The sequence below is a fragment of the Anoplophora glabripennis genome, unplaced genomic scaffold, assembly GCF_000390285.2.
Source record: "Anoplophora glabripennis isolate ALB-LARVAE unplaced genomic scaffold, Agla_2.0 scaffold17, whole genome shotgun sequence".
Lineage (NCBI taxonomy): Eukaryota > Metazoa > Arthropoda > Insecta > Coleoptera > Cerambycidae > Anoplophora > Anoplophora glabripennis.
This window is the reverse complement of record NW_019416231.1, coordinates 1,948,762-1,974,409: the sequence shown is the minus strand read 5'-3', so window position 1 is coordinate 1,974,409 and position 25,648 is coordinate 1,948,762. Positions and strand designations below refer to the sequence as shown.

The window sequence follows — 25,648 nt, the reverse complement described above, 5'->3', positions numbered from 1 at the left end:
AATTTGCGTGGCTGCAAACATACATAGGTATTGAATCTTCGAAGCCGAGAGAGTTGCACTAACCAAATTTGGACAGGACATAGCTAATACAATGCGAAACATCGCCTTAATGTTAAAAATGCTGTCACCGCCGTTCTTGGTGGTGAAAATTCGAAATATTTGGAATTTCAATATTTAATTATGTGCTCTTATTTGTTTATATTGTATTTCCGAAATAACCGAACTGAATATTTTAAAGACAACAGTTAATTTCAAACAGCATTCAAATTCAATCACAAGGCCTGTTTTGGTGCTTCGTAAAAGTGAGGAAGCAGAAATTTACATTTCTCAATTTGAACCTGCATTTCCGGAAGAATGAATCGAGCTCTCGGAGCTGCTCAGTCCGAGGAGTGTATTATTATTTCTGCTATTTACTTACACAGTCTTGATTAATTAAGGCAATTTATATTAGAAGACTGTTTCCAAAATTAAACTCGAACTCGGATTGGTAGGAAATATAAAGTCTGTGGATCTCGCCGCATGAGGCAGATTGGTACACAGGGAAAAATATTAACTAAGCGCGCAGAATTTTGGATCTCGTAAAGATTTATGATGTGGCGGAGTTTCCTTTGGTACATTAAGTGGTCACCGAACGTGATAAATGATCTGCCACAATAATATGTCATCACTTCCATTGCTACATGATTTTTATTCGACGCATCATCGATGATTATTATTAAATTTTCGCGAAGAGATACATTTGTGTATATTCCTACGAAAATAAGATCTTTTTTCCTACAAATTCAAGCAACAGATGGTGTCTTCGCCTTATTTTCATTCTAGTTTATCGAAATAATCAAACAGACGGCACAAATTGCACTACCACTCAAAGAAGATGAACCTGAACGTTTTCTCGAATACAGTAAAAATGCCTTTTCCGACTTATAGACGTACAATGTAGATAAGCCTTTTAAAACTGATTGTAAGCCTCGATGAAACCAATAAAAGAGAACATAAAACTAGAGTACCATTAACGCACACCAAAATAGAGGAATTTGATAGTTTTATCCGAAGGATGTGATTTTACCGTCCTTTTATTTATGACCATTTGTTCCCTTCGCAATAGGAGTCAAATTATTCCTGGAAGATGAGTGCCCAAGCTACAAATGTTGAGCGGGGCTACAAAGCAATATGAACTGATGAGATGTTTGTATACAGAGTGAATCCCAAAAGTGTACATATATTTTAACATGCAGATAAGTTGAAACAGTTCGAACATTGAAGCGAAACAGCGGATTTCCTCAGTCTGTTGAATTTTGCAACTGGTTTCAAAATCAAAATGCAGCGGAGAAAATATGTCTCATCTCGTTGAAACCATGGTTTTTTCAATTTTTTTGCCTATTCTCCTTAAACATAATTGTAAAGCAAATTAGGACAAAAATTTATCACAGATTATTAAAGCAGAGAAAAAAAACCTTCAAGTTGGTCTTTTTAAAGAAGTTTCTAGGTGCTATAGAATCCAAGTTACATCCATTTTAAGTCGAGTGTCTCCCCCAAAAAAAGACATTTTTGGCTTTTGACCCTGGAAATGGAAAAAATGTAAATTTTTATGTTCGGGTCAAAAATATACGGTTCCATTTTAAATTTACAGGTTGACCTCTAAATGACCTTCAAGGTCATGGTCAAGGTCATGGTCAAAGTCATGGTAAAGGTCACTGTTGGATTGCTCATTCAAAACCCTGCAACTTTTGTCCTAATCATTTTTTTGTTTGAGTAGTATTTTCTGAGATAGAGGGGGGGTTCAAACTTTTTGAACACCCCGTATATATACATATAGTTATATACCCGGTTCGTCTTAAAAAGATTTACAAAACTTTTTTATGGACTAAAAAAATAAGAAAAGTTATGCCTATTTGAAGTTTGCAATTTTTCGAAAAAACACGGGTTTTCGCGATATTCAAATGCTTAGTACAGAAAACCAGTTCCATTTTTTTCTGAAACTTTCAGGGAAGTTACTTTTGACCAACAACAACAACAATAAAATGTATACTTGTGAAGAATTTGCATTTTTTTACGTATTAAAAACGTATTAAAAACTAGGTTAGTGACCGAATAATACGGTACGTCGAGATTCACTCTCGATAAACCTTTGAGGGTCAGTGGTCAGGAGCGGTCCGGAAAGGGGTATAAGTAGTAATTTGAAAATATTTCTTTCAGTGTAAAAGTGCATTTTAAATTTTTTTTAATCGCGTATTCTTATTCTACTCATTGAATCACCCTGTAGAGCCAAGACCTCGCCTTAGAGGGATTCGCTGACGCGGCTGGAACAAAAAGTCGAACGTGCCAGGAACTCACGTGTCGCAACAACCCGCTACACCCACGTCACCTTTCTACGTTATTACAAATCTGTCCGACTTAATATTTTCCAGAAAATACGATTTACTTTCAGGGGCAAAATCGCCTGCAGCCAAATTTATAGCGAGATCGCATGTACGAGCGAATGTATAAAAATACGGATTCAGAATCAACACCTTCCATATCTGGCACGAATCCATTTATTTATCAACCCTCCCCGAATAATGTCCTCTAAAAAAAAACCGTTTCAGCTCGCCCTTTCAATATTAAATTAAGTGGTGGATACGAGTGAACGCAATTGTCGATAGATGCTGCGTTAATCGACAACCATTACCGGGTATTTATTTTTGGAATATAAGAGCCGTGATGATTGGAAAACGCGATAGTAGTTTCTAATTTTGGAGGTGTTATTTTTAGTACAATTCGCGCCCCAGTTCAGCCCTGAATAGGGATTAAAAATACAGGAAAAGTCAAGTTTTTATACAGGGTGTTTCAGAAAGACCTCCCGTAAATTCAGGGGGTGACAGTACGACAAAAAATAAGAATTTTTTGTCTTACTATACTATACGAGTATGTCGACTATACAGAGCGACAAAATAAAATTTTTTAAATAGAATTTTTACGAAAATTTCCAAACGGTGCGAAATATTTTTATGAAATTTGGTATTCCGGGGTTTTTTTAAGGAAGCCAAATACGCTGGTCTAATTATTCTTTATATATTTTATAGAGGGCGCTAGTTATTAAACATTCGTATTAAATCTTAAGTTCTAATTTTTTTGAGGTTAGGTTTTCGGGCTCCAATTTCTAATGTACATTTTATTTTCTAAAAATAATGTACTCTTGTTAGAACTTCCTAATGTGGACGGTTTTCGAGAAAAAAGGCTTTTAATTGAACTCTTACAATATTACGGTGTAGAAAATAATTGACTTTTCTCAAAGTAGGCTTATGTCAAAACTTATTGATGGATATCTCATAAACAACGCATACATTCTCAGTAATATTTTAAACTCTAATTAACTTTATATCAGATTTTTAAAAATTTCCAAAATCATCAAAAATTGATTTTTTTTTAATTTTTTTCTCGTTATTTATCATTTTCACGATTCTGAAAATTTCAAATCGATATTTTAATTTCTAAAGGTCACTCATAATTATTTCAATTTTCAAAGTAGTGTACCTATGTTTTCGAGCGACCTCTAAAAAATAAATATCAACGAACTAATAATTTTTTTTATTGACTGATGAATAAAAGAATAGAAATAAATCACGACACTTAAATTTAAAAAAATTTAAAAATTATAAATATTTGATACAGTGCGGTAGTAAATTTTGCCTCGAGAAATTTTTTAAGTGTCCCGTGATTTATTTCTATTCTTTTGTTCATCAAATTCAACAAAATAAAATATTAGTTCGTTGATGTTTATTTTTAGAGGTCACTCGATAACACTACTTTTAAAGTTAAAATAATTATGAGTGACCTTTAGAAATTAAAATATCGATTTGAAATTTTCAGAATTGAGATTTTTTTCAGCCTAGAAAATTATAATAACGAGAAAAAATTAAAAGAAAAAAATTCAATTTTTGACGAGTTTGGAAATTTTTAAAAATCATGAGCGACCTCTAAAATAATTTTTTTTGAGCTGATTTTTTGAGGGGGCTCTTAAAACATGATAAACTAACATATTTTCACGAGACACGAAAAAAAAAATAATCGTTTTTTTTTTGGGCCACCCTAATCTATAGTTTATATCATCGCAAACTGGGTTTTCTATTAGTTTACCTGGAAAAATGTTTGGTAAACATTGTTCAATAGGGAGCTATTTATTTCAATCGATAGATGACTGCTGTTGAATACAATAAATACAACAAAAGATCTGTGTACAAATAAATGTTGACAATTTTAAACATTTCTTGAAGGAGTGGACAGAGCCGGACTAAAACATTTTCTCAGAATGGCTAAGTTTTTATTTAACTGACAATTATTGTTTCTTTTCAGTTTCGAATAATCAAACAAGTACTAAGGGGAAACCCCACTTTCTACGACACCCTATACAGGGTTGTTCTACCAGGTCTGACAAACTTTGGCAGATGGTAGTTAGGTTCATTTCCAATTTTTCTTATATGAACATAGATTCGATTAGTTTTTTAATGGTTACAAGATTTTTAAAAAATATAATTTAATATTTTTAATATTTAAAATTTTGTTTGCTATAACAATAATTATATTAATTCTGTTTCAAGTTTAAACATTAATTAACCTTTTTATTTTATTTATTTAAAAACTGGAAAACAATTGTCTTGAAATTTACTAAATGTTTCACAATAATAGTTGTTTACATTTTTTCCGTAGGACAAGACTGCCGCGTGCACACCTGGTGAGCATCAGCAGGTTAAGCGCTGTTGTCACATTGTGATGAAACTCCCCAATATTAATACTCGCTGTATTTTGAAAACTGTTAATCTTACGCCCCTGTAATATACAACTTTTTTGTTCATTTATGATTACTCTATTTCATGCTGAAAATAATGGTTTAGCAAATATTGTTACGCAATCAATGTTGTTTAGTACCGATCGAAAAAAGTTTCCGCAGCCTGCCCCATGAAATATCAAAGCAAACATTTTAATATTTGAATCGCCGGTGGAAGATGCCATTTCCAGTGAAAGTAAGCCGGAGGTGTATTCTTCGAAACAGGATTTGTCGAAATCTAAGTGGTATTCGCAGTCGTTCCTAAATTAGCCCCTCCAACCGGGGGAAACTCAATATCGACAGTAATTCTGTTTGCTAAACTCTCGAGGTTTCGGCAGGTAGGTCGTATAAAGCACCTACCCCAATTTCCTCGCCTAAAAGGACCGCCACCGCAGCCGGGGGTAATGGGTAATCGATGCCAAGGTTAGGGAAATGGGAAATCGCGCTCCCCAGATGCGGCGGGCTCCCTCAGACGGTGATAATTTGTTTGCTGTCGATATTTGCTTCGGTATGTGCCCGCTCTTTTGCTTTCCAATTTCAAGTTAAGGTGGGATATTGCGAGACGCGCGGTCCGGTCGCCTGTTTACTCCCGTGTACGCCCGCAAAATATTCCCGGAGAGCGCTTTGAGTGATTGATCGAAATTTTTTACTCTTTCTTCCTTGTGGATATACAAGGTGTTCTACAAGCTCTACGACAAACTTTGACAGATGATGGCTGGGTTAATTTCAAAAATTTCTTCTTATATGAACATACGTCCGAATCGTTTTTGTTTAGAAGTTACATCACTGCTTTTTCTTAGGTGTCATATGTTTGCAAATGTATTTTATGCACGATGGTGCTCCACCCCATTTCAGTTTAGCTGCACGTGAATATTTGAACAATGTCTACCCAAATCGCTGGATATGGTCGAGGAGGCACTCAACCCTGGCCCCCGAGGTCTCTCGACTTGAATTCGTTGGATTTTTTCCTTTGGGGTCACCTCAAACATTTGGTTTATACGACTGCAGTGCAAACCATAGACGAATTAAGACACCGCATTGTCGCATCCTGTGAAACAATTAGACACACAGCCGGAATATTTAAACGAGTTCGCCAATCAATGTGTCGTAAGATAGAAGCCTGTATTAGAGTTGAAGGTGCACATTTTCAACAACTGTTGTAACGCCTGTATATGTAAAGTATTTTTCATATTTTTCCACATGTTGATATTAATTATTTAGAAAAAAATTATTTAGTGAGTTATCTGAGCTTGTTACATTGTTTTTCCTTCAAATGTATTGTTAAAGTTGATTAGTAAATAACTAAAACATTGAATTTCTATTTTTGTTTTCTATTTCCCTTAAGAATGTGCATATGAAAGGATATTAATTTTTTGCTCGAAAATGAAGCAAGATATCAAAAAAAGTAAAGAGACAAAAAAGTTGTATTTTTAATCGCATAATTAGAAATAAATATGACACCTAAGAAAAAGCAGTGACGTCTCATATGTTTACTTATTAATATCAACAAGCGTGAGTCCCCGGACGCCGCACTATAATTCATTTGGACTTAGGTATGGACAAAATTAAGTAGCGCCTCGTAGAAAAAAGATATAAAAAAATAAAAAATAGCGTTTTAAAGCTTAAGTAGAACAAATTAAGGGAAAAATAATCACATTTCACCAAAACCCCATTTACACCCTCAAAATTGAGCCCCAAAATTATAATTTTGGGAAAAAATTTACATTTTTTGCTCTCTTGTTTGAAATTATTTTTTTTTTCAAATGATACAAATCATTTTTTTTATAGTTTTTGAGATGAGGAATAAGAATCCATTGTTTAAACTGAGCTAAAAAAATGTAGAACCCTTAAATTTACGGATATTTCAGTTTATGATGTTTTTAGCTGTGATTTCCGCATCGATTTGCTTGAAATTTGGATAGTAGGTGGGGAATAGCTCAAAAAACAAAATACACCCTATGCTGATATATATTTTTACCCTGAGGGTGGTTTCTACCCCTTTGTAGGGGTTGAAAATAAATTTTGTTAAAATAACTCCGGGAATCGATAAAGCAACTAATTTCAAGCAAAATTTGTTGCATACAATTTTTTTTGATAAACCAATACTTTTTGGGTTATTTGCGATTAAAAACTCAATTTTTCAGTTGAAAACTTATTTTTTCATTTTTTTTTTTGATTTTGAACCTTCAGTGGATACTGTAGAAGAGAATATTGTAGACTATGATACATCCTAATTTTTTTTTCATGATAATGTTCTTTGTGTTGTATATTTTATTTATTATATAATATATAATACAATATGCTATAAATAATAATATTATATAAGTATAGATATTTATAGATATGTCTATTGGCCTTGTTTGCTTCACAACGATAATTATTCAATAAACAAACTAAATATTGAAAAGAAACTGTTATTTGCGGTTATGTTTAACTTCCGTTCTATAGCAGGTAGAAATATCTTTAAAAACCCAAATTAAAGGTATTTTACTCTACTTTGGTAATATTTTATGGGATATGATCTCAGTTCTGTTTATAATAATTTTTTTATGAAAAAATAAGTTTTCAATTGAAAAATTGAGTTTTTAATCGCAAATATCCCAAACAGTATTGGTTTATCAAAAAAATTGTATACAACAATTTTTGCTTGAAATTAGTTGCTTTATCGATTCCCGGAGTTATTTTAACAAAATTTTTTTTCAACCCCTACAAAGGGGTAGAAACCACCGTCAGGGTAAAAATATATACCAGCATAGGGTGTATTTTGTTTTTTGAGCTATTCTCCACTTACTATCCAAATTTTAAGCAAATCGATGCATAACAGCGGAAATCACAGCTAAAAACATCATAAACTGAAATATCCGTAAATTTAAGGGTTCTACATTTTTTTTAGCTCAATTTAAACAATGAATTCTTATTCCTCATCTCAAAAACTATAAAAACAATGTTTTGTATCATTTGAAAAAAAATAATTTCAAACGAGAGAGCAAAAAATGTAAATTTTTCCCAAAATTATAATTTTGGGGCTCAATTTTGAGGGTGTAAATGGGGTTTTGGTGAAATGTGATTATTTTTCCCTTAATCTGGTCTACTTAAGCTTTAAAACGCTAATTTTTTATTTTTTTATATCTTTTTTCTACGAGGCGCTACTTAATTTTGTCCATACCTAAGTCCAAATGAATTATAGTGCGCCGCTGGAAGAGATAAAACAAATCAAATTACTTAAGAAGTCGTCAACCGTTTTTGTAAACAAACATACCAAATTTCAAAAAATCGGAATTAAGGTTCTCCAGATATTAGTAAAACCCTTGTATTTTCTCTAAATTTCAACACCCTGTATGCATTTTCGGACATAGGTTTATAGGAACTTTCTTTCTTATTTCTGGTCAAGGAAACTCCCCCTGAATTTTTTCGCAATATTAATGGGACACCCTGTATACGCAGTCATGTCAATATTCCTCAATTAATCGAACTTTTGTTGAGGATTTTGATAATTTTTTTCTCGGAAATGGTTGAGTTTAGGACCCATGTCATATGAGGTTTTTTTGTTTATTTTAATGTATTCTATCATCTGTTAAAATTAAGACAGTTAAACTTCTAACACAGGCGTTAAGTTTTTATTAAAATGTAGTACAGTAATTCTCTATCGATTAAATTTTCTATCCTGCCCCCTATGTCGAATCGGTTTTTGTTTGATTGAACCATGATAAATTATACACTGTGCTTCAGGGAATAATAATAAACGGTGGTGAAAAAGTCGTCTGAATCGTTATTCTAGTAACCCCCCGCTAACAAAATAATACAAACCTTTCGGAATAAATTACACGCTTCCATAATTTCAAACGTATTAATTCACCTCCAATTTGCTGGGCTACATAACAATAACTGCTGCAAATTTGAATGTAATCCTGCATTTATATTTCAGGTCCCTACGTTTTAAATTTAACCCCGTTTACATTGCGCCTTTTAAATTTTAACTCTGTTTGCGCTCCCTTCTTCTTCCGCGGGGATAATCCTCCGGCTGCTTTGTTACACTATAATTTTCCGCCTCAGTGCAGTTTTTGTTTATTTTTTTCGTTTCTAACGCGCGAAACGGTCGAGTTTTTGTTTGGGCCGACCCGAATGAAATTTTAACTGTTGATTCTGTCGTTTTCGGTGGAAGAGGGAGTGTTTATATCCGTTTGCTCAATGCAGAAGCGCCCGAGTTCGTATTTGGAGTTTGTTTGTTTGGTATATTAATTCAAGTGCGTGCTTTTTCTGTTCTATTCGGTGGACGAAAGGGCCAGTTTTATGATTGCAGGATGTAACTTTAGTACGCGCATCAACGTGTCAAGCGAGGCAAGCATTTTACTGTAAAAAAGGGGGTCAATCATTGCGGACTATTATTTATACTGAAGTAACAGTATTCTACTATAACTTGTGTAAATTTCCGACCTTAATATTAGTAAATGAGGTCGCAGCAATTTTTTGAAAAAAAAAATTCACGGCTCCTGTTGGTCGCAGGACAAATTTTTAAATTCGTGTAAAGATGTCAGCTTTCAAATGGCAATAATGCCATTCCGATTAAATTTCATCAATAAGGAAAAGATCTGCATTTTTCGACCCGAAAAAAGAAGTCAAAGTTTCGGTAGATTTTTCGCATATCATTTTGCAATACGCGCACAATTTGCACAGGAAAGTACAACTCTTAGAGAAAATTTGAAGCCCAAGATGGGTCACGCAAGTGCATTACTGTTTGATTTATTGAAACTTGAAGAAAATGTATTTTTTTCGAAATACTCAATTTTTTGCAAAAAAAACTATCAAATATTTCGCAATTTTACAAAAATGCACTTATTCTACATGCCAAGGACTACATATTCTGAAAGTTTCGTAAAATTATCTTTTTCTAAAACGTTTTAGTTTTTTAATGCAAAAAAATGTTTTTTGCGAACTTTGGACGCCATTTTGAAAATCAAGCCCTAACATTCAGCTGGGGTAAAGTAGCTCATGCAATTCTAAGGAATTTTTCCTAATTTTTACGTGTGTTTATTTACTGAACTAAATTCGGTTCTAGTTTTCGCAAAATAATTTAAAAAACAAAAATTTTGAAAAAATTTTTCGAATTTCCAAAATGTTGCACAGCCTCAAAGAAAGCATCTAGATACTTGAAAATTTTTTCACATAGAAGATACTGCTCAACCTTTCAAACAGTTTTTGAAAAATTGAAATCAGTTAATTAGGACGGCCACAGTAAATTTTTAAAGTTAACACTCTTTTTTTTTATTTTTAAATCATTAGATTACATTTATCAATATGAAATTTAGTTTTTTTTCAAAAATTATAATTTTAAAGTACTATTTTTTCTTAATTTTATCTGTATTTAACAAAAAAATTAATGTCCAACTAATTTTTTTTAAATTTGTTTAAACAAAAATTATTTAAATAACTGTAATAATTATAATTAAATACATTCATATTCAGAGTGTTGAAATCTATACGTAAACAAATTTTTTCATTGAAAAAATGCAATAGCATAGGGTAAAATATAGCGTATATTTCATGCATAAATAATAAACTTTGTTTATAACAAAATATGTGCAAATTAGATAGTTGACAATACGATATTCGAATTCCTTGGCTCGCGACAGGGTGCAAAAAAATCATGATTTTTTTTTTAAATCAAAAAACCCGATTTTTTTTATTTAAATCAGATTTTTTTGATTTAAATCAGATTTTTTTGACAAATCAGATTTTTTGTTAAAATCGCATTTTCTAGTAAATAACGTCTTATTTCCTGTCAATAATGCCTAATTCGCAGCACCTATACAATAACAAACATTTCCACAGCGCTGCATAAAAAAAATAAAAAAATAAAAATTTCCAATCGAATGGTGGATATCTCACAAGGATGTATTTGGAAACAATGGAGATGCGATTATCAAAATTACTAGGCAACTTCTGGGAGCTGTGGCATCATCGGCGTCGGTGGAAAGAATTTTTTCTTCGTTTGGATTAGTCCATTCTAAATTGAGGAATCGACTGGGAGTAGAGAAGGCAGGCAAATTGGTGTTTTTGTTTAAACGTTACAACAGCAAGTGTAATATTTTATTTGATGAATAACTATTAGGTATATTTGTGTTATATGATATATTCGTTTTATACCTTTTACATTTATTTTTTGAGTTATTAAAAATATTAAAATATTACAACACAAAGTATATTATTTTATTGATGAATAGATATTAAGTTTATGTGTTGAATGAATCATATTTTATAGTTTTGTAACTTTTACAGTTATTTTTCGATTTAATAAAAGCGTTTAAAAGAGTTGATTTTTTAAAATTTATTCCCTTGATTAAAATAAAAAATCAACTGATTCAGAATTAAATCACGATTTAAATCTTGATTTAAATCAAGTTGATTTAAATCTTTGCACCCTGGCTCGCGAGACATTGGATAAAAAAAAATATCGAAATTGGTCCATTAGAAGCCGAGATAATGTAATGTTTTTCGCATTTTGAACCTCTAAAATCAGTCTCGGAGCGAAAGCCCCCTCCACCACTTTTCGTGTTTTGAGTAACCTTTCGCGCGTGCGAGCGACAGCTTTTCCGCTGATTCATCTATGTTGCCGATAACTTATGGATATGCAAATTTTTTCCAGCTTAGAACTCGGAAAAACGAAGCCACTGGAACAAAGATTATTGCTAAATTGTTTATAAATTAACGGTAAATGCCGATAAACTTTTTTTTAAAGAAGCGTCTTTCCGAGTACTTTAAAATTATAATTTTTGAAAAAAACTAAATGGCAAATTGATAAATGTATTCTAATTGTTTAAAAATAAAAAAAAAAGTGTTAACTTTAAAAATTTACTGTGGCCGTCCTAATCAACCGATTTCAATTTTTCAAAAACCATTTGAAAGGTTGAGCGGTCTTTTCTATGTGAAAAAATTTTCAAAATTCGAAAATTTTTATTAAATTTTTTTTTCAAAAAATTATTTTGCGAAAACTACAGAACCGATTTTAATGAAATTTGGTGTGTTGTTTTATTACACTCTAAGGTTTTTTTACCAAAATTAGAATCACCTCGGAGCAATTGAAATATTTTAAAAAAATTATCCAAAAAACTTGATTATTTTGCCTTTTTTCCATCAATTATTGCTATTTTGCAACATCGGTAATAAATTTAAACATTTTCAACTTACAGCATATTGCAAAATCCAATTCTAAATTTTTTTTCCTCTTCAATATTCTTCTAAAATGCATAGGTTCCAAGATATAAGTAAAAAACTCGGATAAAATAGGTATCTTTTTAAATTTTCTAAACATTTTTGCAATTTTGAAAATGTTCCGGACCTCGCCCAGATCTAGGGATCTACACTTTTATTATGTAAGTTGTACTGAAGGGATTCCAGCAAAAATTAGCTTGCCCCCTCTTGACAGATCCGCTCTGGTCTATTAGCCTTGCACTGATTTAGCCTCGCGTGCGAAGTCCCACTTCTTCCGATACGGCATGACTTTGGCCATGACGGCTAGGCTGGAAATCGATAAACGGAGCTAGATGAACACCGAAACTATATAGCACTGAACGCAATCAGCAATGCCATAGTACGATTACAGTTGATTGCACTAGCCGAGTAGAAAGCTTTATTGCGTTCTGAATTATTCGCGTTAATTTCCGCTAATCGCAATGTCCATTTGTTTTCCTGCTGTTCAGACTGTACATGTTCATTCTTTACTATCCACCAAAATCACCTATTTTATTTCCGAGCACTTCGAAACGTCGAGAATCATTGAACGATGACGTGGCAACAAGCCAGGAAATCGTCCCACTAGAATGTTTGGTGTAGGACATAGCACATTAAGATGCCACACGATTCCGGTTGTTTAAGGGCATCCATTTCTTATTAAGGGCCCCCAATTATGGCCCGGGTGTTGTGGCAGATAAAGGTAATAGCCAATTTCCTTGAATGTCGTTAGTACGTCCCGAGTACACATACGCATGCCGAATCTCAACCGACCCGAGATATATGTGCGTTGTTATGGTTAAACATCCCCATTAAATCAGGATTGGATGCCTTTAATGGGGCCGATGGGACTGGGATATTTTAAATATCACGCTCGATCCTCAATAATGGGTTTTACTTGATTTGAATCGTTTGAACATGAACATTTTTCGTGGTCCAATATACTTTCCGACGGCAAAAAAACTTTCCATAACCCCGAATAATAACTTACGCATTAAAGAAACATTTACCGCGAATTAACGGCATCTTGAAAAGTCGACGCAGTAACTCCGAAATTTTTTCAGTGAAAATGGGGCCGATGAAAACTCCCTGAAACTTAATTAGCACCCCAAACTCATTAACCAAGCACAAAGAAGTTAATAAGGCTCCTTATAACGCTTTTCAATTACAAACAGAACTTTGCGACCAAGACAGGACTAGGGACGAAAATTATCTTTCTTGTAACATTTTGGCGTATAATTAAAAATGCTTTCCGAGGTTCTTTTCACAGAATATGTCCCTTTTGATGTAAACTTGGCCAAAAAATGGCCATTGAGTATTTTTTCTGACTACTTTACCCGTTTTGATGTATATTTTAGATAAAGACAAGAATTCTTCGGTCTTGTTGGGTCTTGCAAACGCAAATTCTAGCAACGAATTTCGCCCAGAATAGAATTTCTGTTTCTATTAGAACCTTTTTTTATTTAACTCATTCCCACTGGAAGAATTGTTTTACGAATTCGCGCTGATCAAGGCAAATCCTTTAAAATATTTGCTGAAGGTGCAATAAAATAAGGCATTTGCGCTTCTACGCTCGCTTCGATACTTTTTTAGAAAAAAATCGTTGGTAATGGAATATTTAATTTGTTTTATGCAACGATAAATCTACTCACAGAGGTTTAACTGGAATTAATGAGTACAATCCTTCAAGACAAAGTTTAGAAAAAGCAGCGAAAGAAAAAGCTGCAAGCAAAATTTAAAAAAATAAACAAAACTTGGGACTAAGGACAATGAACTAAAAAAGATATGAGGATTTTAACTTTCAGTTTATCGAAACCTAAAAATGAGAGTTGAATCGGATAACAAATTATTTGATTCTAATTTCCTTTTGGACCAAAATGGAAATTGTGATCGATTTTCTGTTGTTTTTGTTGTTTCTTAAGTCAGATTCACAGTGTTTCGTCAGATTTCAATTGGCAGTTGACTAGGAAGTGATTATTAGTAGACTTTTAACGTCTACTGTTAGATTTTGCACGTGCACTAAGCCTAATTATTAGTGTCGTATCTTTGGTCTGTGTTTTAGATACTGGTAGTATTATTCCTCTCCCAGATTGGAAACTGAAAACCAAAACAACAATTTCCCCTGCGGGTAGAAGAGCAGGTACTAGATAATGCAATTCCTCAATCTGTCCGTTTTTTTTTCAGTATTCGTTGAAAGGCTCTTCTAGTTAAAATTCTTATGTTACAGACGAAAGATACTTTTTCAATGAAATCGGGGTTATTATCGTTTTAACTTCACGGCAAACTTCGCATTGCAATTTTTTCGTTTCTATATTAGAAAACTTATCTAGCGGCAGTACAAAGTTCCCTGGAGAACCGTATCTTTCTACATAAACAAAATATCCGACGCGTCAGTTAAGGGTGGAAATTGCGATTAGCGGAAAAGTTTCCCTTTGATGAATTCCCTGGCCTGTATGAGTTCGGAATAAACATTCCCAGTCAAAAGTTGAATTGTAGTTTATTTGTATGTATGTACCTGCTAGAATCGTATTACTTATAAAAGCGTATTTCGCTTGGAGCAACTTCGTAGTGTCAAATAACTTTGTAACGGCCTTAGGGAGGTAATTTTACATAAAACTGACTTCGGGGTGGATATGTGCACACAAGCTGAAGGGTGTACTGTTCATTTCGGAAATATCTTGTTTGGAACTTCGTCCATTAGGTAATTAAAAGGTTTTTCGTTTATTGCAGTTACGACATACTTGCTTCTTTTACATTCAGGTGAGCGTATTAGCGACACAAAATACAATACATTATTGGAAACTAAAAAGACTCAGGTATTGTTTGAATTTTTAGCTAAAAGGAACATTTAAACTTATTTAAATGGAACTTCAAAGCAAACTTGTAATTTAACAACGAATGAATTGGAACTAAACGATTTACGTTATACCTAAGGCACTCTGGAGTATTTTATGTATTTATCGATGTTTTTTTTTGAGAAAAAAAGCTTTAAATTCAGTAGAAAAAGTTTAATAAAGAGTAGATACGTTTTTGTGACAATTTCTATTTACTAATTGACCTGTTTCAGCGATTGCTTTAAATCTGAACTGGTATATAGAATTTAATTGAAGGAAAAGACCCTAGTATGAGTTATTTCAAAAGCCGTTGTGTATTATTTTCCTGGCAATCGACAAGTAATTTCGCAATATATCAATTTCTTTTGTCGTTGCCCCGAAATTGGTTAATATCAGAAAAAAGTTCCGATTCACTCTCGCTACGCGTAGCTGGAGATTTATTATATATTTTATTCCGATAATTGAAAGCATCGAAAAGCCCCAGCTGCCCCGTTTCCTTTTATATTTCCCTCTCATTTGCCAAGCACGTGCTTAAAGATAACCCGACGAATTTTCCAAGGCCCGTGAAAGAAAAACGTAGTTTGAAAATTACTCGCAGGCGGAGATGGATCGGGAGAGGATTTTACGGGGAATAAGTTATTTATGAAAAGGCCGAAACGGATTACCGAATAAAAAAGGAATTATTATCCCCTCTGTAAAGGATACGATGGGAAAAGGGATAGGGGTTGAGCGATATTCCCGGGGATGCGAATTTCTTAGATTAGTCTCGTGTTGCGTTTGTTGGAGATAAAGGTCGGAAGAAGCAAACTTCAAAGAAAGTTATATCGTGATTAAAAACGTATTCTGAAAAGATAGAAAATATTAAATTCTAGCCAGTCTCCTCTATTAGTTGTTCGCACGTGCTCGACGTGGTAGCGAATGAATATTTTATTTCAGGAGAACTTCCAGAGGGCCCTTGTAATACATCCCGCTCTTGTCGTCGTTCTCCCCTTTATTTTCACTTTCGTCCACTTGTTCAGAAAGGCCGCCCACGGGCTTAAATAGCTCCGTAATCCAGGATCGGTTCTTACACGAGCGAGCACTCTTAATCAAATTAGTCAAATATTAATCATTTTAAATATTTAACTTTAATTAGAAGAAGGAAGAGGAAACCGAGAGAGCCCTTTGTTTGTACACCTTCCATTGCGGCTAAATCATTCAGTATTGAGGAATCAGTAACAAGAAACTTCGGTTTTGCGTAAAAATGCTTTAAAATAACTGGCTACAGAACTTTCATAAATGATTCTAAGTCTAAGCCACGTGGGCACCGATCTTAAGAAGAGGAAAAAAAGTTTTGTAATTAAATTTAGATCGAGATAGAGTTTGTTGCAATTCGAAAAAATAATTATTGTTATGCAAAAATCGGAAAAATCATTTAAAAAATAGTAAAAAATGCTAGTTTATTTGTCAATTTTTTTCAGACACTTGAATAATACCTAGGATCTTCATACTTTTCCCAATTAAACTTATTAGTGCATAAAATCTTCACACCAAATTTCATCCAATTCAGTTCGATAGTTTTTACATAATACCTAATTGTTTAAATTTTTATTTTCCTTATATTAAAAAATTTTCAAAATCAAATGTATAAAAATCTAAAGCGTTTCACCACAAGCGTGAAAATTGCGAAAATGTTTAAACAATCACCACGGCTCACCTAATCGTCCGATTTGAATTTTTCAAAAACCATTTTAAACCTTGAGAGCTCTTCTTTTTGTGGTGAAATTTTCAAGAATTCAAAGGCTTTAGATTTTTAGAAATTTGATTTTGAAAATTTTTTAATTAAAAAAAAATTTAAACAATTAGGTATTATGTAAAAACTATCGAACCGAATTGGATGAAATTTGGTGTGATGAATCTATGCACTAATAAGTTTAATTGCGAAAAGTATGAATATCCTAGGTATTATTCAAGTGTCTGAAAAAATTGACAAATAAACTAGCATATTTGCAATTTTTTAAATGATTTTTCCGATTTTTGCAATAACAATAATTGTTTTTTCGAATTGCAACTAACTCTATCTTGATCAAAATTTAATTACAAAACTTTTTTCCTCTTCCATTTTTGTGTAAAATGAATAGTTGCTAAGTTGTCGACGAGAAATCCAAGAAAAAAAATTATTTTTTTGCATTTTTTTTATAAACTTTTTTGCAATAACAATTAAACCCACGTTTTTTTTTATTTGCATAGAAAAATTATCATTTCTGATGTTATTTATAAGCCGTTAAAGCAAAAATCTCCGATCATATGCGTTTTACCCAAGTATATACTTTTTAAAACAGATACCGCCCGGACTACATCTATAGTGATAAATTCAGCTTGCCGAAACAAAAAGTCGCGAAATGTCTATTTCCCAGCTCTTTTTCCTGGCCTATTGTAGCATAGTCTCAGAACGACAATACCCGGAATCGCTCATTCGGAAAAGCGGCGGCGCCGAAGATTTTCGAAGAGAAAAGTTTGTCGGACTCGTTACAAAAAAGGCACTCGCAAAGTTTGGCACTTGCAAGTATCACTAAAACGCAAGAGCGATGTACTGGGGACTATATCAATTGCTCCTTATCACTCAGCCATCCCAATCCCCAAGTCGTTCGATACTAATCCAGAATTCTCTTAGACGACCCCCTTCCACCTACGTTTAATATGAACCCCATAAATTACGCATAAATACCGAAACCCCGTCCCGAACTGCCACTTTCAGGAAGCAAATTCGTGGAAGGTAAGCCCGGCTATTAAGGAAATGGATCCGGCCTGGACTTTATCAGGATCTGGATCGGGATAAGGAGGACCTTAAGCGACTACACAGCTGCTGGGGCGGCGGCAATTATTACGAACTGTTAAGGGTTCTCCTTGATGGGTCAATTAACCGATCTTTTTGCTGCGACGTGAGCGATCTTGCGATAAATGGCGATCTAGGTCATATTTTTTTTCCGAAGCCACGACCGTCGGGACCGAGATCGAGACTTGCTAAATGAATTATTTTTTAAAGGTAAATAACTTCACCTTAAATCATATGAATTGGAAAAGTAAAAAGGGAATATAGACTAGGGGGGATCTGTCGAAATATTCCACTTCTTGGATGTAGGAGCAAAATTATACAAAAAAAATATGAGTATTTTGCCTTTTTTCCTACAATTATTGCTATTTTGCATCATCGGTAATAAATTTAAACATACTGACACTATATTGTGCAAAATTCAATTCTAAGACTTTTTTCCTCTTCAATATTCTTCCAAAATGCATAGGTTCCAAGATATAAGTAAAAAAACTCAGATAAAATAGGTATTTTTTAGAATTTTTTAAACATGTTTGCAATTTTGAAAATGTTCCGGACCTCGCCCAGGTCTAGGGATCTACACTTTTATTATGTGTTGTAGTGAAGGTAATCCAGAAAAAATTTGCTTGCCCCCTTTCACATCCACCTCAAAACAGATCCGCCTTGGTCTAATACGGTTGTCTGGAACTGATGAAGCAAAATATGTAAAAATGGACTTAGAACGAAGTTGCATAAAACTCAATTCAGTTAAAAGACTTTTAACCTTCGAAAGCTTAAGTAAATGAAAATTGTTATATTATTTTATTCATAATCTAGAATTTTTATTATCTCAAGAATTAATTGATGATCACCCTATGCACCTGTGCATACGCTCGCTCTACATACAGAATCTTAAGAATATGATAAACAGATTGTTATAAAATTGAGAATATTATACTACCAAATGTAATACCTGTACATACAATGTATGGAAAGAAAAAACCTAGTACAGAAGCTTTTCTATTGGCAATCACAACCTATTTCAGAACTATAAAATTTGAATTTAAATTCGATGTAATTTCCTTCGGCTAAAGCATATAGATTCAAAACTTTCCGCAAACGTCTCTAGTGTTTACTTACGTACAAAAATACGTCTCGGTCGGCGGTCTCCATGTTACCTTATGAATATGCAGGCTAATGAAACTAAAAAGGATACATCCTGAGGGAGCCGCACTTCGAGCCAATCGCCAGTAGTCTTTGGACAGGGTCGTAGGCCATCGCAGTGGGCTGAAACGGGAAGCCATGGCGGAAAGTCTGGAATAAAAAGGTACACGTAAGTTACACCGGGAAAACTGATTTGTTTGTAATTAATAACAGGGAACTCGCATGAAAATTTTAATACAATATAATAATATCTGTCAAAATTGGTGCATAATTCATAAGTCTGTCATGTGTAGCGAAACAGTTTCTCATTGGTTGTGACGTCACACCGTTCTATTGACATTGGTACGTCACGTCATCAACGATAATAAAAAATGGTGTATATCAGTGATGCTAGGTATAAAATGGTGAGATAGTGTTAATTAAAACAATGCAAATTTAGGTTATTAGTAGGCTTAGTGCGGTGTGGAGATTAACAGGATTTTCATTCGTCATATTACGAATGAAAATATTAATATTCTTACAGAAAATATGTCGCAACGTAGTACTATTACCAAAGAGTATATTAGGTTTTATACTGAACAATCAATATAAAAATACTTAATCTGTCATTAAAACCGTTACTATACCATACTTGTTACATCTACCCTGCAAATGTATAATTTTACAACTGAAATTATTTAATCTACAAAATACAAACATTAAAACGCCATATATTTAATTATCATCATCATAATGTTACTTTACTTCGAAACAAGTTACAATCAGTGTATATTTTAGGGTAAGTAAATAAAATATACTACTCTTCTGTTTGTACTCTCCAATTCATTTCCTCTATTAACATTTTTATGTCACTCAAATCCCTCTAAAGAACTACTTGTCAGTGTTTTTGCGGCAAAAGGCCCGAGAATTTTATATACGCCACATATAACTGTTTGATCTACAAAATAAGTCGAGTCTCTCTTCATCCACCGCGAGCTTTTTATCTTCTCGACTTTTTTCTGTCAAAACAAACTTTTTGTGTTTGAGAAAATATTTATGTAAGAGTAGATAAAAGGGGAGCTGGCTTTGCACAGAGGGAAATTTGTATCTCGGTCCGTAAATAAGCCCGGCTCGTTTGTAAATCTTCTTTTATATGGAGATAAAGTGCAAATGTATGGTAGGGAGAAAATATCAATAAATATTTATAGCTACGCACACAAAGGTTTAGAAACAACATTACGGATTTGAAGTTTTGAAGGGAAAATGGCGAAACACTTCGTTCTTTACGGATATAGACCAACAAATAAATGTGGATGAACTGAGAAAAATATTATTGCACAGGTAGAGATATAACCCGTTGTCTTAAAAAATAAGGTGAATTTGTTTAAAAAAATAAAAAATCTTTATGTATGCTTCCAAATCAAATATGTAATTCACCTTATTTTTTGGATACAGGTAGTATAGTCTTTCCGATATCAATTGAAGAACCAAGAGATTGACAGTATGTACCAGGTTCGGAAATCCAAACACAACTGCATTGGTCCGCTGGACAACAAATCTCAGCTGTTGACAAATGGTTGACAAATTGCCCAGCAGTGCAGTGCAGCAGTGCGGAATTTGGTGTGATTCGGGTAATTTTAATTTATTATAGGCACCTTCTGTTAATCATTCATATTTCAAATATCGCGAAAGGGAGAAATAAGAGGGATATTTTGTTTATTAATATTATTACATGGCATTCTGGAGACCTTTTGAAACGGAACAAAACGAAATTTACCACCAGTATAACAAAATTGTTTTGAGGACATACATAATTAAAATATGTTGTTGGCCAAATGAACATATAATAGAAATTTTCTATACATTATATACAAATTATTATAATTTTTTACCTTTAGCAGAAAACTTTAAGGACGCCTATGAAAGTTATTAAATTTTACTGCCAGGTGTTTTTTCAACTGACTTCGGAAAGACTATAAACAATATTGGTTTGTTTCAAAATTTCAAGTAAAGTCTATTTTCCATTCCTTGAAAGTATTGATCGTTTTATTTCGTCATTCCCTTTGTATGTCAAACATCCCACAAACATTCTAATGCTAAGGTTGACCCAAATAATTCTCCCTTATCTAGGTCGGCAATACTGAGATATTAAATCTATTTCTCAAACTCCTAATTCTGCGTATCAGTACTTTTTGAATAAATGTTAAATTTTCAAGATACTTGCGGTGTTTTATGAAATGTTTTGATATAGAGAAATAATCTATTTTAATTCAAACAAATTAATTATAAAAAATCTTATCAAATAAAGTCAACCAATCAGAAGTCTATGTATGTAAAAAATATGCAACCCCTCAACTGGGAGAAATAAAAAAATTCTGTTTTTAATTTAATTTTTTTTAATGTTTCATTTATCATTAAAATAAAGTAGAAAACAATAGAGCTGATAAAAAATTCATGTTTATTAAAAATAAAAAAGTAACTTTAATCCGCCATCCCTGGTGGGGATCGAACCCACGACCTTTGGATTAGAAGTCCAACGCGCTATCCTCTGCGCTACAGGGACGTGTCTGGAAGTTTTCTACCGGCACATCCTTTGCCTCGGCTTCTTTTTGTGAGTTTAAATGAAAATCAACTGTCATTTACATTTTCGAACACATAGGCACCTTGTATGTATATTTACTGCTACTACTTAATTTTTTTAACTCAATTTCAAGCAAATTGATGCTTTTAAACCTTTTGTTGAAACATATCCTTGCAAAATCTATAAATATCAACCTGTATCATTAAATAAAATTATCGTACATTACAGAAAATTGTGGTAAGTGTAAATATAGCTCCCGTGTATCGCTTTTATGCAAATTCGTTCATTTTATTGCATTTGCATACGCTATTTTCTATTAACATAGAGATCTGAGAAATTACGTTTGTTTCTGGAAATTAATAACGATTGTTTCATACTTAGCGATCCCGATTAACATATTCGTGATTAATATGGATCAATTAGCTTTAAAAATTAATAGAAACACAATTATTCTGTAATGTATCCGGATATTTTCTGCTTTTACACATCAATATTAAGTGAGGTTATGTCTTATCAGCCTTGTAAAGACTGAAAATACTAGACTTGTGTTAAAATTAAGTGAGGTTATGTTCCACATACTTTCTTTGTCGAATACTGGGGAGAGGGAATTTCAAATTACAGTCGGTAGTGGGTCAACCTTAGTTCTTCCTTTATCTAGAGACGGACGCGGACGCTTCGCACCTCCTATAAAGTGGGTTCTGAACACCGCTAATTGAGCGCAAATTAATTTCCTGAATTACAAAATACAATGCGGGAATGACGAAACTTCCGACAACTCAATTACCCCGCGATGGATGGCGGGCGAAGCGGGGGGGAGGGGCGACTAGTTGGAATTCATAAACGTTTCGGAAACTCTTCCGAAGCTTTTAGATATAATTTGGCGAAATGTTCCGCGACGACGTGACGCTGCTTTGTACTCGGTTATTAGTTGAATTATTCGAACTGGTTGGAATTTCGGGCGACTGGATTTAGGGTATGAAAAGTTCGGGCCCTACTGTCACAGAGAGAATCAGTTAAATCACAACACATTTAAAACAATTTTGTCCTCATTCACCTTATAATCGGACTTTTATCCACACATATGAACTGTTTAAAGTTATACTTTATCCACTAGTGGAATTAAGCAACTTTAATTCACTAGAAGAATAATAATAAAAATAGTACAATTTTTGACGATCAAAACAAGAATAGGTACATGAAACAAGCCATTTAACCATTTAAATAGATTCCAGGAAAGCGACATCTTGGAGTTCTGCTGAAGTTACCTTTTCGCCCATTAGGAAGCGCTGAAAACAGCTTAGCGGTCGGCGTAACAGTGCCCCCAATGGTCATGAATGTATAATGAGTCTGAACCCGCAAACTTTAACTGTTATTGCTCAAATGGGCGAACAAAATGGAACAATATCAGCGATATGGCCGGCCATTAACAATTTTGATGCCGCACTTTTAAATAATTCAGTGGCGGTAACTTTCAGTTATGAATACTGAATGGGGGTGATAGTGAAAACACGAATAGTTTTTAAATATTTAAATTAAATGACATTTTAATTTTCATTCATATTCGACTAAATATCGTATACTAGAACTGAATGTTAGGGTGGCACATCATTTATGATAAATTTGATGCAACTACATACAAATTACAATTGTCACAAGTTCGGTAGTCAAGAAAGCTGACTGACTCGTATTCATTAAAAAAAAACACCTTTATAGTAGCACGAATTCTTTTCGGCAGTTTCTACTTGGTTTTTGAGGCAAAAATTGTTGTCAGCAAACTAATCATTTACAAAATAGTAACAGTAACTCAAAAACAATTACTGTACTGACAAAAAAGTATTGAATAATCCGACAAATCTCTTAAAATAACGAGCGTTCAAATAAAAACGTGGTCAAGTTGGTTCTGAAAATTTGGACGTAGGGCGTAGCGTATAGCAAATGAATTTAAACGTCATCTGTCAAAGCGCTATATCGCCGCTATCAATTTGAATATTTTCGTTTTAAAAAGCGTTTAAAATGGTGTTTTCTCAAGAACAAAAAGTGTTTATCATAGAGTCCTACTTTAGAAATGGACGCAAGATTGATGGAATATGGAAGTATTCTATTGAGGAATGTTTCATAGAATTTCAAAATCAATTTCCCGGCGTTGTTGAGTACAAAATTTTTCAAAGTGCAGTTCAGCGTTGTGTTAATGTTTTTCGTGAAACGGGCAGTGTAACAAGAAAAGAAGGAAGCGGCCGACCTAAAAAGCGGACTGAAGAATTAAAAGAAAATGTCCAACAAATAATGGAAAATGCGCCAAGAACTTCTGTACGTGTTTTATCACAAATGGTGGGAGTATCAGTCGGTATCACTGTCACACAGTGTTAAAAAAAGATTTGCGTTTGTTCTCCTATCGTTTAACTTGTCAGCAAGAACTTCATGAAGTTGATTTTCCGCGACGGGCTGTATTTTGTGAATGGTTTTTAAACAACTACGGTGAACTTTATAATATCACCTTTATTTCTGATGAAGCCTGGTTTCATTTAAGTGGTTACGTAAACTCACAGAATATGAGAATGTGGACTTCTGAAAAACCAGATAACTTTTTTGTCGAGGGCCCTCTACACGCTCAAAAAATTGGAGTTTGGTGTGCTCTCAATCGAAGGAGGATTTATGGACCTATTTTTTTTAATGGTACTCTTACTGCGCAAAGGTATAGAGAAGAAATTATCGCTCCTTTTGTTAACCAGCTGGAAGAAAACGAAATTACAAACTTTTACTTTCAACAAGATGGCGCAAGGGCACATACGGCAGGCGAGACGATGAATATGTTGAGGGAAGTTTTCCAAAATCGACTAATAAGTCTCAATGCTGAACATGAATTTCCACCGAGGTCATGTGATATTACGCCGTGTGATTTCTTTTTGTGGCCTTACCTTAAAAACACTATTTTTGAACTGCCTATTCCTGATTTAAACCATCTGCAGGCTCGACTTATAGATAAGATTCGTGAAATTAACAATACCCCGAGCATCTTAGAAAATGTCTTTAATTCTTTGAGGAACAGGTGTGAAAAGTGCTTGGAACAAGGAGGGGGACACTTTCAGCAGCTGCTTTAATTTATTGTTATAACAAGGAGGGGGACACTTTCCGCAGCTCCTTTAATTGTTTGTTATTGTTATCACGATTATTCTTTAAAATAAAGTTATATAGTCATTAACGTTATTGAAACTGACAGCTGCTATACAGCTCGTTGAGAAATGAGGTTAAGTTGGTCGCTATAAGCTACTCCCTACGTCCAATGTGTCAGAGCCAACTTCGACCACGTTTTTATTTGAACGGTCGTTATATGTCGTCATTGTTGTACATCTGTTAAATAAAACGAAGGAAACTTTGCCAACTTAAGTTTAGGCAAATGGTAGCAGCAGTGCAGCTTAGCGGTTGTCGTAATATGTCTTCAGTAACTTTGAATGTTTGACGACGCCGGAAACTGGAAAGTTTAACTGTTATTGTCCAACTAGGCATGCGAAATGGGGAGAAATAACCGAACTAACCTAAAACACGGGACATTTGCATTTGCTCCAAACTTTTGTGCGCTTCAATAGTACAAAGTATCCTTTAGAAACCGCAGAATTAGATAATCTATGAAATATAGGAGGTGATTTGCACTGTGGGCAATTTTTCTTTGTAAAAACTGGTATGACGCTGTTTCAGTTGATGGTATCTTCCATGCAAACCCCTCTCCTTATTTGCCATCTAGTGTGCATCCGAATTCCGCGGATTGCCGCGATGCTCCGGAATTAAATTGGCCGGGAAGTTGCATCGAGCAAATTCTTGCCGCTGCTGTCGATATTCTCTATTACTTTTATACGAAACGTCAACAATGTACAAACTATCCGAGACGCTTGGCTTCTTTCGATTGCCCGCAGCCTTCGAGGCGGCGAATAGCTCGATTACAAAACCCTGAGGTACGCCGAAAATTCGAAAAGTTTTAATTTAACCCAAGAACTCGGCTACAAAAACGAAAACTACAATTACACCCCAGACGTTATTTGTTCCGCCATCCAAACAGCCCGGCCCTCATTTTCCCTCAAATAATTAATTTTCCTGTTTCGTTTTTAATACTCCCGACGTCTATATTAAAAATTATAAGCGCGAGCGTAAACAACAGTGCCCGACGTCGGCGACGAAGGGCTTTGGTGAAAGCGCTTAAATACGTTTCTTCATAATGGAGCAGTATTTGTTGTGACGAAATAAATGAGTTTCTCGGGCCGGGGCGGGTTTTCGCT

The 25,648-nt window shown here is 33.9% G+C and overlaps 1 protein-coding gene and 1 non-coding gene across 4 annotated transcripts in view; both read right to left on the bottom strand.

Annotated features, from left to right (window-relative positions):
- The window catches only part of LOC108917853 (syntaxin-binding protein 5), a 162,985-nt gene that overhangs the window by 27,354 nt on the left and 109,983 nt on the right, over nucleotides 1-25,648 (bottom strand). For all 3 annotated transcript variants that reach the window (XM_018724636.1, XM_018724638.1, XM_023455338.1), the window contains exon 2: nucleotides 18,873-18,970. In XM_018724636.1, coding sequence (XP_018580152.1) covers nucleotides 18,873-18,970 — 98 coding nt within the window. The remainder of the gene's footprint in view (nucleotides 1-18,872; nucleotides 18,971-25,648) is intronic.
- Trnar-ucu lies at nucleotides 21,290-21,362 on the bottom strand. Its single transcript has one exon. It is a non-coding gene; the product is annotated as a tRNA-Arg (tRNA).